The sequence below is a fragment of the Nothoprocta perdicaria genome, unplaced genomic scaffold (genome assembly GCF_003342845.1).
Source record: "Nothoprocta perdicaria isolate Ctin4 unplaced genomic scaffold, notPer1 scaffold_58, whole genome shotgun sequence".
Lineage (NCBI taxonomy): Eukaryota > Metazoa > Chordata > Aves > Tinamiformes > Tinamidae > Nothoprocta > Nothoprocta perdicaria.
This window is the reverse complement of record NW_020455843.1, coordinates 3,935,422-3,948,737: the sequence shown is the minus strand read 5'-3', so window position 1 is coordinate 3,948,737 and position 13,316 is coordinate 3,935,422. Positions and strand designations below refer to the sequence as shown.

Here is a 13,316-nt window from a genome sequence, read left to right as displayed (position 1 = left end):
TATTTAGTATTCCATTTTATATATTTAGTATTCCATTTTATATATTTAGTATTCCATTTTATATATTTAGTATTCCATTTTACAGAGCAAACTATAGCAAAAGATGAGACGGGGTATGCATTCAATTTTTTTTTTAATATACTAACTTGTGAAGCTGAATTAAATAACCAAATCTTCAGACCTATGAGCCCTTGGGTACAGAATACATCAGAAACAAGCAACAAAGCACTGTCCTTGCACCAGGGAATGTCCTTTAAGGGTGAAGTGTGGGAGCACTGGGACATTCAGATCTGCCTTCTGTAGCTGTGCCCTGTATCGTGTGTAGCAGCAGAAGAACGAGTCTTTGTTGCTACAGCCCTTTTGTGAGAAGGGAATTCAGTGCCACCAAAGAACGCCACTGAGCGCTGGGCTGTGCAGATGGGGTTTGTTTTCCGGCTGGGCAGCCCCGGGAGCGCTCGACCGCCTTGGGAAACTTTCCCCGTCACGTAGGGGCGGCAGGAGCGCGAGCTGGAGCTCTGCGGCACGGCTGCCACTGCTCTAGTTCTCATCTTCGGCAATAACACACCGTTTTTGCACAAATGTTAAATATATGTTTCAGAATTACGCTCCTGAGGTTTTGTTTTCACCTGGGGCTGAGATGGAGAGGAGTATCTCTTAGCTGGTCACTGGGCGAGAGAAGACGGCGCTTTTCCTTCCGTTCTTCCCTGCGTAGGGTTGGTTGTGGAGCCAGAACCCACATTACACACCTGGATTCCGCAGGAACATGAAGCTTGTAGCTTCATTTGCCATTAGCTCTTTCTTTTCGAAGCCCTTCTTACCTTCGGCAGGTGACCTGAAGGAGAACAAGCCGTTTGTAAGTGTTCCAGCACCACTCCACCATAACGTGTGCAAAGGGCTTTAGGCACTGAGTATTGCTGGAATATGTTCTTTTACAAGGGGAAAACTGAAGACTTAGGAATTACTTGCTTTAAAAAAAAAAAAAAAAAAAAAAAAAACATAAAAGCAAACCCAAAAAAAAGCAGTAAAATGAATTCTACATATATTGTATTTTATCTGGAAGCTCCTGCCAAGAGTGCCAGTCCTCCAATTAGATGGCAGGGTAAGTGTTTGCCCAGTGTGGTTGCTTGGATGTGCGCTACCGGCTGCAGAGCTCGGCTGCTCAGAGCTGAGCCTTTCCTTTCCAGAAGACATCCCGTTATTTAGGATGGTTCCTTCTGTGTAACCAACATAGCAAGGCTCAGTCATTCTCCAGGAAATAAATGCTGCATTCGCGGGGCTTAGGAAGAAAGGTCAAACCTTGGGCTGTCTGATGCTGGGCAGTGCTTGACTTTGAGTGCAGCTTGTCTGGAAAGAGTCAAGTTACCGCTGTTTTCTATATAACACTCAGCTGCCACCCTGACTGCAGCTGGGGGGGAAGATGTGGTCGTTCACCCTGTGTAGTGCCTGAATTTGGGCTCGTGGGCTCGTTAATTAGATGGGGTCGGAGATGCAGGCTCTCTGTTGTTGCTTCTGGAAACCCAGGATATTAAACCCTGATTTGTACCTTTCAGGCTGCAGCGGTGAAAAAAGAAGTGAAGAAGGAGGAGCCAGGCGAAGGAAGGTAAGCCCTTTGGGTAATGGAGTTTAGCTGTGTGTGCTGTCTGTGGGACTGTCTGTCCGGGCGGCTGACACGTCTCTCCGGGCAGTGCCTGTGTGCAGGGAGACCTGCTGCCAGGAGCACCTTCTGGTACACGCTGCCCATTCCCTTGGTCTCTGTGTGTGAGGGACGTCCCGTGCGTTGACATTGGTGTGTGCCGAGACCTGCGGGGCCTAAAAGAACGTGGGGAAATGGGGACAAAGTCTGTTCTCTCTGTAGTTCCTTAATCTATTTTAGTGATTTTGGTCAGGGTTTGCCGCAGGTCCTGGAAGGTTTGTTTGGATGTGCACGGTTGGTAAGAATCTTTTCTTGTTATTGCACTTCACCAGGAATTATCACTTCATCTTGCAGCCCTCTCCTCTTCAGGGCGCCTGGCACTAAGGTGTCTGTTCCCAAATGCTAAAAATAAAGGGGAGCTTCCCTGTTTAAGCTGTAGCATTCGCTTAATGCTGTGATACAGGTTCCTAAATCAATTTAGATTTAGGAGCAAACATTTAGACTTTACTATAACATCATAACCTAGAAATGGGAAATGCTGATTTTTGATATGAGTCATTAAAAAAGTGCTTTGCAGGCTCTTCCTTGTAGCAAAATTTCTAATCGTGGAGTAACTATTTGTTGGTTCTAGAGCCTCAATTATGGTTTGGAAATCCTTTGTAAGAGGATGGGTTGCCACAGCAGTTCTTGCTAATAAAAACAACTTGAAGCAGCTTCCACGACTCCAATTCCTATTTCCACATAAGTTTTGGGCCCCCAGAAACAGTGATCTTGATTTTCAATTTAAGGTAATGTCATTATGCTGTCCTGGACTGTTAAAGCCTTTTGAAAACCTGTTTCTTTGCAAAATAAAGTTAGATACTGCCTATTTGCCCCAAATGTGCATGTTCTAAATTAGCCGGGGTGCCAGCCTGGGGGAGCCCTGGCTTGTGCTCAGCGCAGTGCAAATGGACAAACTGACATTCTTCCATAGAAATAATGATGCCCAGACCTCCTTTGAGGCACTCTCATTTATGAAAATACCTTTTCTTTCTTCTCAAGGATGCCATATTTTGGATTGCTTTTTTGTTTGGTTCCTTTTTGGTTCAATTCTTTCCTAGCAAAAATAGCCAAAACTTTTCTTTGCCCCATTGAGACTCAAAGGCTGCCCTGCTTGAATCTGAATTCCTGTGTAAAATAAGAGCATGGTTTCTGTTCTGACACAGTCCGTTCCCTGTAGCGGCGTGTCTAGAGCCGAACCTCAGGCTCGTCCCTTGCAAACTCGGGTTTTAGAGAGGGTGCCTGGCTGCTGGGCCAGCGACGTGGCGAGCGGGACGGAGCGGCAGGTCCTGGCTCCTCTGCGCGCGTTGTGCGGCCCCTGTGCAGGACATGCATCCCGCAGATCCACGTGCTGTGTCTTTCCCATTCCCTAAGCGATGCTGGCGTCGCTGCAGCCCCCGGGGCACCTCGGTGCTCTGCCCCGCTCGCTCGGCTCCGTCTCTGCCCCTTCCTGCCCCTCCGCGGGGCTGTTCCCCGTAGCCCGGCACGGCGCTGGGTGCGTTTTGCACCGCGGGCACCTCAGCCTTGTGGAAGGCACTGGCGGGGTGGAAGGAGACCTCCAGCCCCCAGGATCCAGCAGCTCATAGCTCGGATCCGGCCGCCCGGAGCTCAGTGACTGGTGTGGGTGACAACACGTGCGTATTGGCACTGCGCAGTGACTGAGGCTGGTCCCAGCGCCCGCTGCCCTTCCCCGTTCCGTGTAAAAGTGTGGGAAGGGAAGCCAGGCTGGGTACCGGTAAAGCCCGGGCTCTGTGAGGCTTTCCCAGAGCCGGGCTTGCGGAGCTGCCTTTGGGGCTTGGTGCCCTGAGCTGCTCACGTAAATACTGTACTACACAGAAACATGGAACATGAACCTCTCAGTCTGTGGTACATTGAAAGAGAAGAGAAAAAATTGAAATGGCTTTTTTTTTTAATAAAATGTCTTTATTATTATTTTTTAAATCAATGTCAAAATCTCTCCTTCGGGATTGAGTAAAATGCCACTTTTTCATCATAAGCACAGCCCTGACTGCTCCAGTGCTCATGAGACACCCTCAAAACACGTGGGTGTCTCAAATGTTAAGGTGCTTGGAGGTCGGAAGCGTGTGAGAGGAGAGCGTGGTGTTTGAGGGGCGAGTGAGGCGGCCCTTCCGTAAGGCCCGGTCGCTGCGAAGGGAAAAGCTCCGGGCTCCGAGGAGCCGCCGGCGCTGGGAGAGGCGCCGCGTGGAAACGTGGCCGCTGGAGCAGCCTTTGAAGCAGAATTCCAGGCGCTGCTTCCTTCTCCTCTTGCGTTCCTGACTGTGCTGGAAGGGCCGCTGGGGGTGGAGGGAGTCCTCGCGACTATCCGTGGTTTTGTTGTGCTCGCAGAGCACGAGTTTTAACCAAATCTGCGTGTTTTGCTCTGTGTTGACCCCACGTGTTGTCTTCACGTTACTAACTCACATCTGGCCGCTTCGCGAGTTGGTGTTTTCTGATCCCGTTGCATCCAGCCTCCTGTTTCCTCGGAGCCGCGGGCCGGAGCAGCGCCAAAAGGGCAGTCCCTCCTCCCCATCCTTCCTCCCACGTGGATTTGTCCACGTGCTCCGTACGCACATGCCCAGGACTGTCTGCTCCGCTCCGCTGTGTGCACCCCGCGGGTTGTGTCCTTGTCCACTGCTTCCCTGTGTGTTTGGACACTCGGCCCTCGTATTTCAGCGCCTTTCCCCCTCGCCGTGCGGGGATGCTCGTGTGCTGGAGCCGGCTGGGGAAAGGGCTGTAGCGCCCTCAGTTTGGGCAGCTTCCCAGGAGCACCTTGGAGGATTCCTCCTCTGAGAGCAGCTCATGACACCCTTGGCTGTAGCTGAAGCTCCCTGAAAAGCGAATCCTGTGCCCTGTCACCCTGGGCTCGCGGGGGGAGCCGGCGCTGAGAGCAGCGAGACGGTGCAAGCCCCGTGGCCTCTGTGTGTGTCTGTGTGCGTGTTGTGCTCCCTGCCCCTGGGGCAGAGCGGTGGTGATTTAAAAACAATCCGCCCCTGAGCATCCCGCAGCGAGCGACCCTCGGATCCGGGGCTGGGCGCAGGGGGAGCCCGTGCGGGCGCTCGCAGCTTCCCCTGCGCCCGGGGAGCTCCGTTGAACCAGCTCTGGGGCACCTCGTGGTGAGGGCACCCTTGGGACACCCCTAGCCACAAGTGGCGTGATGGGAAGCGTGAGGGTCCCGAGGTGGATGCAACAACCACATAAAAATAGTGAGCTGGCGGCCTCTGTTTTAACCGTTTTGATGCTGATGGGCTGCGTTTCTAAATGCTGGGCGCTAATGTGTCAGGAGGCCCCCGCCGCTGGCGGCAAGTGCTTACTGGTAACTGCAGAATTCTCAACATAGTTTGATTTCTTCTGTTTTCTTTAAATGCCTCTAGCCCTGACTTGACAAAATGCCCAGAGGGATCAGGAGTGGTGCAGAGCGCAGCTGCTAATCCTCCGGTAGAGCCCAGTGTGGCAAAGCCAGAGCCCGGGTCCAGCCGTGACGCCCAAGGCGCGAGGTCGGCGCTGCCCGCGGCGCCACGGGGCAGCGCGGGAGCGGCCGGAGAAGCCGCTGCTGCCCCGACGGAGCCAGCCGCTCCCCAGCTCCGGGAAGACGAGGCGCAGGAGACGCAGCCGCCGACTGCGGGCGCTCGGCAGGAAGGGACGCTTGGAAACAACGCTGGAGCGGAGTCATCGGAAGGCGCCGGCGTTCCCGGAGCCGCCGGGGAGATGGGAGCCGAGGCGCCGGGCTGGTTGGGCGCTGCAGCGGAGCCGGGCGCCGCCGGGGGGGCTCCCGCGGAGGCTGTGCCCCCCGGCCCCGCGGCCGCCCCTCCGCACAGGGTCCCGCCGGGGGACGCTCCGCGAGGAAATCCCGTTCCCGGCGCCGTGAGAACCGCGACGGAGGTGCCCGCGGCGCAGAGCGGGGCCGCCATGGACAAGAAACTTGGGCCTCCAGCTGAAACCGCCGCGGAGAGGGAGCGGGATGTAGCTGGGGCCCAGCTGGAGAGGGAAATGGAAGAATCTGCGCTCAGAGGTGGAGCAGCCGCGGAGCAGAAACCTGCAAAGGCCTCAACCGAGAGCGGGACAGAGGCGGAGAGGAAGCTTGAAAGATCCGTGGCCAAGGCGGGGGCAGGTTTTGAAAATGCTGAAAAAAACGTGAATGAAAGCAACGAGGGAAGTTTAGTCAAAGCACATCAAAATAAAGGACCAGAGCCAGCCAAAGCCGATGACACCCACAAAGCAGTTCCGTTAAGCTCAGCTTTATCTGCCAAGGAATCTCCCGCTGTTAATAAAACCTTTCTCAAGGCAGTGGTGTCTCTTCCTGATATATCCAAGGCAAGGGGCCCGGTGCGGAGCAACGAGCCTGCCCTGGACAAAGCAGAGGGGCAAAAGGCTTCCCCCAAACCCGAGAGCCGAGGCCAAGCGGCTGCCGAGAAGAAAGCGGCCCCCGAAGAGGTGTGTGCCCCGCGACCCGCTGGCACCAGACCAGCTCTGCCGGACGGCGCATCCCGAGCGAGCAGAAGTGCTCCTGGCGATGAGAAGGGAGGCAATGGGAGGAGCTCGTCCCAGCAAGAGAAGGTCTTGAGAGCGGAATCTAGGGCTAGCTCAAAACAGTGCCAAGACAGAGAGAGTAGAGCATCCAGCGCCAAGAGAGACAGCAGCAGCAACCAGGTGAGGAGGGCAGGACGGCCGCTTCGTGCGGCCAGTCACTGACTAACTCGGTGCTTCTCTCCCGTTTCGAGCGTGGGACAATCAGGTTGAGTTCCCATCCCGTTGCCGTAAGCCGCTGCAGGCCGGCAGCCACATTGTGCTAGCAAGAGAGCAGGCAGCCTGGAGGTGCATTGTGTGCAGCTCGAGCGCGGAACTGCCCCGAAAACGCGCTCGGACATTGGCAGGACGGTGCTTCCGAAGGGGGTCTGTGCCCTTCGTGGCTTGGTCGTGAACGGCAGGTGAGAAGCTCGCTGTCCTGGGAGCTGCCCTGGCCTCGACATGGGCTGCCGAAAGGAGACGAGGCGCCGAGCGGGCTCTGGCCCCTGACTTGGTGCCAGAGCCCTGTGCCCGGAGCTCCCCGCTGGTGACTCTGTGCTGTGCTTGCCCCGCGTGGCATCAGAAGCAGCAGTCTGGACAAGCTAGTAAAGTTCACTGAGGGGAGACGCTGCCTTTAGTTGGTCTAACTAGTCTCATGCCAACTTTTCTCTAATTTTGCAGATTTCTGTTGGTGAGAGTGCTAGAACTTCAAAAAGCAGCAGCAGCAGCAGTGCAAAGCAAAAAGAGGTGAGTGCCCAACTGTAATGGAGCTTGGAATACAGATTGTCCTTGAGACTGTTCTTGTGTGGGGCAAGGAGCTCTAGCATTCTTCCCAAGGAATTCTAATACTGATTGTTAGAGAATACTGGCAAAAAAAGCTGCAAAGTCAAGTAATAGGGAAGGGAAACTCCCTTCAGGAACAACAGTGTTAAAAGGTGGTTTGGGGACCTGGTGGTTGTTCGGTTAAGGAAGCAGACAACTGATTTACTGGGTTCCCAGGTGCTAACTGATCTTCATTCCTCATTGCATGTTGGACAAAAGGAAAGTTGTTTAGCTCCTTATAACCAATTTTGTTTAACAGAAGGGAGCTGGACCCTCTCCATCCTCAGTGCCCCTTCCACACAGTGTGATTCCCAGGGGACTGGTCTGCAAAACAAAGATCACTGTCCGTTTTTGTTGCACTATTAGTTGAATAAAGGCTTGGGAGCCTGCAGTTTCAGGCTCTGAAGAGCCTGATTTCTGAAAGGAAGATCAGAGGAGGAGCCCCACGTTTGTGACCTCGCTCTGTGGTGCCTTGGGTTTGGGGAAGGAAAAGCAGAAAGATGGTAGTGGAAATCATATCCTACCGTTCCAAGTGTAATAGCTGAGCCATTTTGCAGTGAACAAATGTTAGGAGCTGTTCCCAACCCCCTGCTTTCCAGTGGGGCTGTATGTTATTTCCATAGGAAACCCAGGCTTGGGATTCCTGAGCAATGAAGAAAGGGTGAGAGGAATCTGTGCCTGTGTGGCTATGTGGCTCATGGGAGAAGGGGGTGAACAGCGAGGGGATTTATTTAGAGCAGAAGAACTGCAGGAAGGTCTGGGGATGGGAAGAAACTGAGTGAGGAGGGCTAAAGGCAGGGCAAGTGTGGAGTGAGTCACACAGAAGCCATCCCAAATGCTGTGGATTCGGAATGACTCAAGAGATGGGGATTCCTGAGCCTGGGAAAGAAGAGGCTGGGCAGGAAGAGGGTCCTAGGGAGGGAAGGAGGAGAAAAGGCTGAAGATTTGTAGCCGTTGGAAATGAATTTCCAGGAAGTAAAGGACAAATGGGTGAAAGAAAAGTAAATAGAGGGCTTGTGAAGACAGAGAAGTTAACTGTGGCCAGAAAATGACTTAGCTGCTGGTGAGCAGGCGCTTGGGTGAGAGGGCCTGTGGTGGGTCTAGCTGTGCAGTGCAGGATCCTCTCTTGTAAGAGGGGCCAGCACATGTGCTTAGGGAAGAGCTCTGAGAAGGCACTAATGTTTTCCAAAGTACTCTGCAGGTGTTGGGGTTTTTCACTGATCTTCCTGTGAGTGTATGTGAAAATACACACAAGTGTTCAGGTGGTTGGCCCAGCTTTTAATCAAAGCGTAGTTTTCTGGTCCCCGGACCCAATGCTGTGGATTTTGGAATTTGTTTTTTCTGGATGTTTCCCCTCAGCCAGCTGCAGCTGGTAGATGTTCCTCCTCAGGCACCCTGGGCTGGGGGGCGCTGGGGTCGGTGGGTGGACTTTGACAAGTTCCCGCTTTTGCGTTTCATAGGAAGAAGAGCTTTTCCCCTTCAATCTGGATGAGTTTGTTACCGTGGACGAAGTAATAGAGGAAATCGAGTCTCCCGTGAGAACCCGGAGAAACCCCCCGAGGGGCAAGAGAAGAGAAGCCCCTAAGAACACCTCCTCGGAGCCTAGCTGTAAGCGAAGGAAAGGCAAGAGCTCGGCGGCGCGCGCGGCCGAGAGCGAGCTCTCCTTTGTCACCCTGGACGAGATTGGAGAAGAGGAGGACGTGGCCACGCAGCTCCTGGGAGCCGCTCCTCCGGACGCGCTCGCTGACCCCCAGGGCCTGGTGGTCGTGGACGAGGTGACTGAGGAGGAGGAAGCCGCCGCGAGGGATCCGCGGTCGCTCCTCACGCTGGATGAGATAGCGGAGCGGGAGGACCTTGCCTGTCACACGGGTGCCCCGGGGCCGGCTTTTGAGGAGGCAGATTTGAAAGCAGAGCCCCTAGTAACCGTCGATGAAATAGGGGAGGTGGAAGAGCTGCCTTTAAACGAGCCTGCGGATCTGAACGTCGACGACGCGGCCAGGCAGAAGGAGGACGATAAAGACTGCGGAGATTTTGTTTCCTCTCAGGTGCCCGACGACCCCGGTGCTTTAGTGACGGTAGATGAAATACAGGAGGACAACGAAGATGCCCCTCTAGTGACGCTGGATGAAGTCAACGAAGACGAAGATGATTTTCTGGCTGATTTCAATTGCCTGAAAGAGGAGCTGAACTTTGTTACAGTGGATGAAGTTGGAGAGGAGGATGACGAGGAAGATTCTCTCACGGAGGAGAATCTAAATGAGGATGAAGATGAAGATATTGTTGCTGTTGCAGGCCCAGAAGAGGAGGATATTGCAGCCATTGCGGGAACAGAAGAGGAAGATATTGTTGCTGTTGCGGGACCAGAAGAAATGGAAATTCTCGGGGATATGAGTCCAGAGGAAGAAATGACTGCAATCTCCAAGTCAAAAGGAAAGGAATCCCCAGCAGCTTCCAGGGGGGAAGCAGAAAATAAGCTCCCTGCAGCAGGCGGACAGGAGAGGGGCACAGAGATCCCTGCAGCACATAAAGGGGAAATGGAAAAACGTGACATTTTTCACAAAGCTCCTGAGAGGGAGGCTGCAAAAGAGACTGCCAGCAAACAGCAGCGGGAAGGTAGGGTCCGTGGTGTTAGTGCGTGCTAGAATGCGTCTGTCTTTGTGTAAAACATAAGCAATGCTGTTTAGATGCTTTTTCCTGTGTTTATGTTGGCCGTAGCTGGAGAACGCTTTATTAAAAACAAACTTGTCAAATAGGAGACACAGAGATGCAAAGAGGCCTCCAGGCTGGATCTGGAGAAAAACTTCCTGCAGGATGGATCTGAGCAGGGGTTAGGAGGGTCTGACACCGACCCGGGCAGGGAGGCTGCGTCAGGAGCTGCACTGGGATAGGCTCAGCCAGGAGCTGGCCCCGGGGTCCGCGGGACACCCAAAGCTGGAGCCCCTTCTCCTGGGGCCTCTGCTGAGGCCGAGCCGCATCCCTGCCCCGGTGCTCTGGAAGGTTTCCTCCCGTATCACCCCCATGGAGCAGCGAGGAGGAGTGTGGAGCAGTGCGAGGAAGAGGAGCAGAGGGAGCCACCGGAGTCTGCCAGGATCTAAACTTCACTTTCTATAAAGCAGCCTCTCCAGTTTGTCAAATGCTTTGATTTCTAATTTACATAGATATGTTTTGTACACGGTAAGTGAATGAACCTAGTTCTTCTGTGCAGTAACGATCTCAAGCAAAAGAGAGAGATCTAAGTAAAACTAATTCTTCCTGAATTGGAGAAGCCGTGTGAGAAAAGCGGGACGAGAAATTAAAGCAGGTAAAGACCTGTTAGGGGACAAGATCTGATTCAAAGAGCGAAATGGGAGGTGGGTCGTTAGCCCCAGGCTAAGTTCAAGGCTGCCAGGCCAAGGCTGGGTGTCACCTGAGGCCGTCCCTGGCCTGATGCAGTGGGAGGGCAGAGCCCAGTACTGCCTATTTTGTCCCTTTAACAACTGCCTCTCATCAATAGAGCAAAAGGATTTACTTTATCAACGTTGTTAGGAGATAATTGCTATCAAGGTTATTTAAACACAGGATTAGAAAGAAAACAGATTTTTGTGTGTGTTTGTCTCTCCTGCATCCGCCGAGCTGTTCTGATAGTCTAACACCCAAGCCGCCCTTTCCCTCGCCAAAACCACCCTTCCCATCTTACAGCAAAGGGCACTGTCCAGTTCCTTGTCCACACGAAGCCCCGAAGCGGCAGGTTGGAGCACCCCGAGCTGGGTGCTCCCGCCGCGTGCTCACCCTCGGTGCAGTTTCACGCTGTGATTCTAGTGCTGCAGGGAAGCTCCGCTCGCCTCTTTGAGGGCCTGGGCTGGCTTGGCCGGTGCTTTTTCCCACTTCTAAACTTGTTTTTGGTCTTCTCCGAAGTCATCAGTGTGCAATTATCTTAACGGGGAGGTGGAATTTGATAATGAAAGCCTCTATCATACACACACCTATCATACAAACCCTGTGTTTGCTGGCACGTCGTAGCAGAAAGAAGATGCACATTTGAGCTGTGAGGTTATTTCACTGGAGGAACAACCTGCTGGACGCTGCAGTGCCAGAGCTGGGGTTTCTACAAGCAAGGCTTTGTTTTATGTCAGGCTTAAGCTGAAATGCTGCTCTCGGGGCTGGATTAAGTCGAGAAAACTTAAGCTCACTTTATGAAGAAGTGGGGATGTTTTTGATGCTAATCCCAACGTTGATGTGAAGTTGTTGAGCAGCTGTGAACGGCACCAGGAGCAGCCCCAGCACCCGGGTGTCCAGTGCAGCCTTGGACTGCTCCGTGGAGGATACACGTCCTGGAAAATCCCTGTATGGAAGCAAGCCTGCAGCGGGCAGTGGGGATCACACAGATGGGGTTTGTTCTTAGTGCTGATTAACCAGCCACGCTGTGCACTGAGGCACTCGGAGCAAGCAGAGATCTGGGTTTTAACCTGTGTTTACGGCTTGCAGGAGATCCGCTTGGATCGGGAGAAAGGGACCCGGAGCCCACGCGGAGGAGAACGGACGCTGCGGATGCCTCGAGGACGCGGAGCGCTCCGAAAGGTGACACAGAAACGCTCCCGCCAGCGCTCTGGGCTGCTCTTCTTAAAGACCGTTGTCTTCCCATTGAAAATTGCCTCATACGATCACATGCAATTAAAAAAAACACAGTGTGCAATCCAGATTTTTATCTTCACAAATCTGCGTCTAGCATACATTCCTGTTGCTGGTTTAATAGCGGCAAAGCTAAAAACTCATTTTTCCTGCAATATAATTAAAAATAGGCTATTACATAATTGGCACAATAGAGTGGAATATCTCCTTATTATCCTAAAGACAGTATAAGCTTTGGTGCCAGCTTTGTCCCAATAAATGGAAGTCAGGAAGCTGCTTATTTCATGTTAAGAGTATATGTCGCAGCCCCCTTGCGCGGGTGCTTGGTGTGAAGGTGCTCGTGGTGCTCGAGCGGTGGGAGAGGTGCCTGGAAACACAGAGCCTGCCCTGGGGTCCCTGCAGGGCCCCCGAGACCGCGGCTGCTCCCGGGTCCCGCTCTGCTTCGTCAGAGATTAAACCTGTGCAAAATGCCTTAAGGCGAAGGGACCTTGCAGTGGATTTCAGATCCAAAATCTCACTTGTTCTGTCTGAAGAAAAGGGTGGCCCCTTTGTTGACTGGAGGTCGGGCAGTCACCAGTTGGGATTACAAACCCTGATTTCCAGAGTACTGAAATTAACCCGGATTAACCAAGTATCCGCGTTTGGCTGATTGGATCTGGTGGGTGAGAGTGTTTAATTGCGTTTTGCTAATGAGCTGTCGCATGCTCTCTTTTTCAGATTTGGATTTCCTGGTTCCAAAGCCTGGCTTTTTCTGTCAGATCTGTTCTCTGTTCTACGCAGATGAACTGTCTGTGAAAAACCACTGCAAGACACGGCTTCATCAGCAGAACATGGAGGTAACGCTGGGGCAGGGGGCAGCGAGTTGCTTTTCACGGAATCACGGAATGGTTAAGGTTGGAAGGGACCTCTAGAGATCATCTCTAGTCATCTCTAGTCTAGAGATTATCTCGTTTTGCATGTGGTTTGCAAAAAGCCTTTGCTTTATTGGCTGTCAATAACTTCCTTCCAGCTTGTGGTGCTGATTTTAATAGTCAGGGGCCAGAGCCTTAAGTTGAGGCACATTTTTGAGGCCCTAAATTAGCCTAATTCACCATCTACGCAAAGCCTTCCTTGCCTAGGAGGGCATGGGCGTGCTCTCCTCCATTTTTCATGAATTTTGAGTGATTTTATAAAAATCCAGGGATGTGGCGGCCGGATTCCCTCAAATGTCATGGTTTGCTGAAGCTACCAACACATGGGGACGTGTCACAGAGGCCACTAAGCGCCGTGTCGGGCTGCACGAAGCCTCGAGCTGGCCGAAAGCCCCGGGCCCCGTGTGGAATCGGCCCCTGTTGAGTGAGGCTGTAATGGACCCCGCAGCATTTGACAGGCCGCTCGTATCTGCAAGTATCTTCACATGAACTTCCCAATAAGCCTTCTTTAAAATGCTTGTTTCTACAGAAATTCATGGCCAAGCAAAAGGAAGGGGATAACAGCAGCGAAGAGCGAAGCTTAAGGTGATCGGAGGAGAGAAGCGTTCTTTCAGTAATTTAAACTTCGGGTCCAGTCCATTTTGTGTATTTTGTTATGATTTTATTTGTAATTTTGTTCCAGAGGCGAGCGCTCACGTTGCACAAAGCCGAGCTCAGCGTAGGCAGGCTGCAGACAGAGCGCTGGGTGGCTCTGGTTTGTGTATCCGCCTGGCACACGCGGGCGGGGGGCTCTGCTACCA

The 13,316-nt window shown here is 52.9% G+C and overlaps 1 protein-coding gene across 1 annotated transcript in view; it reads left to right on the top strand.

Moving 5' to 3' along the window:
- The window catches only part of ZNF638 (zinc finger protein 638), a 34,472-nt gene extending 21,156 nt beyond the window's left edge, over positions 1 to 13,316 (top strand). The window contains exons 19-25 of the mRNA XM_026048863.1: positions 1,551 to 1,600; positions 5,044 to 6,319; positions 6,857 to 6,922; positions 8,458 to 9,610; positions 11,462 to 11,554; positions 12,323 to 12,441; positions 13,046 to 13,316. Of these exons, the coding sequence (XP_025904648.1) occupies positions 1,551 to 1,600; positions 5,044 to 6,319; positions 6,857 to 6,922; positions 8,458 to 9,610; positions 11,462 to 11,554; positions 12,323 to 12,441; positions 13,046 to 13,105 (2,817 nt within the window). The 3' untranslated portion in view covers positions 13,106 to 13,316. The remainder of the gene's footprint in view (positions 1 to 1,550; positions 1,601 to 5,043; positions 6,320 to 6,856; positions 6,923 to 8,457; positions 9,611 to 11,461; positions 11,555 to 12,322; positions 12,442 to 13,045) is intronic.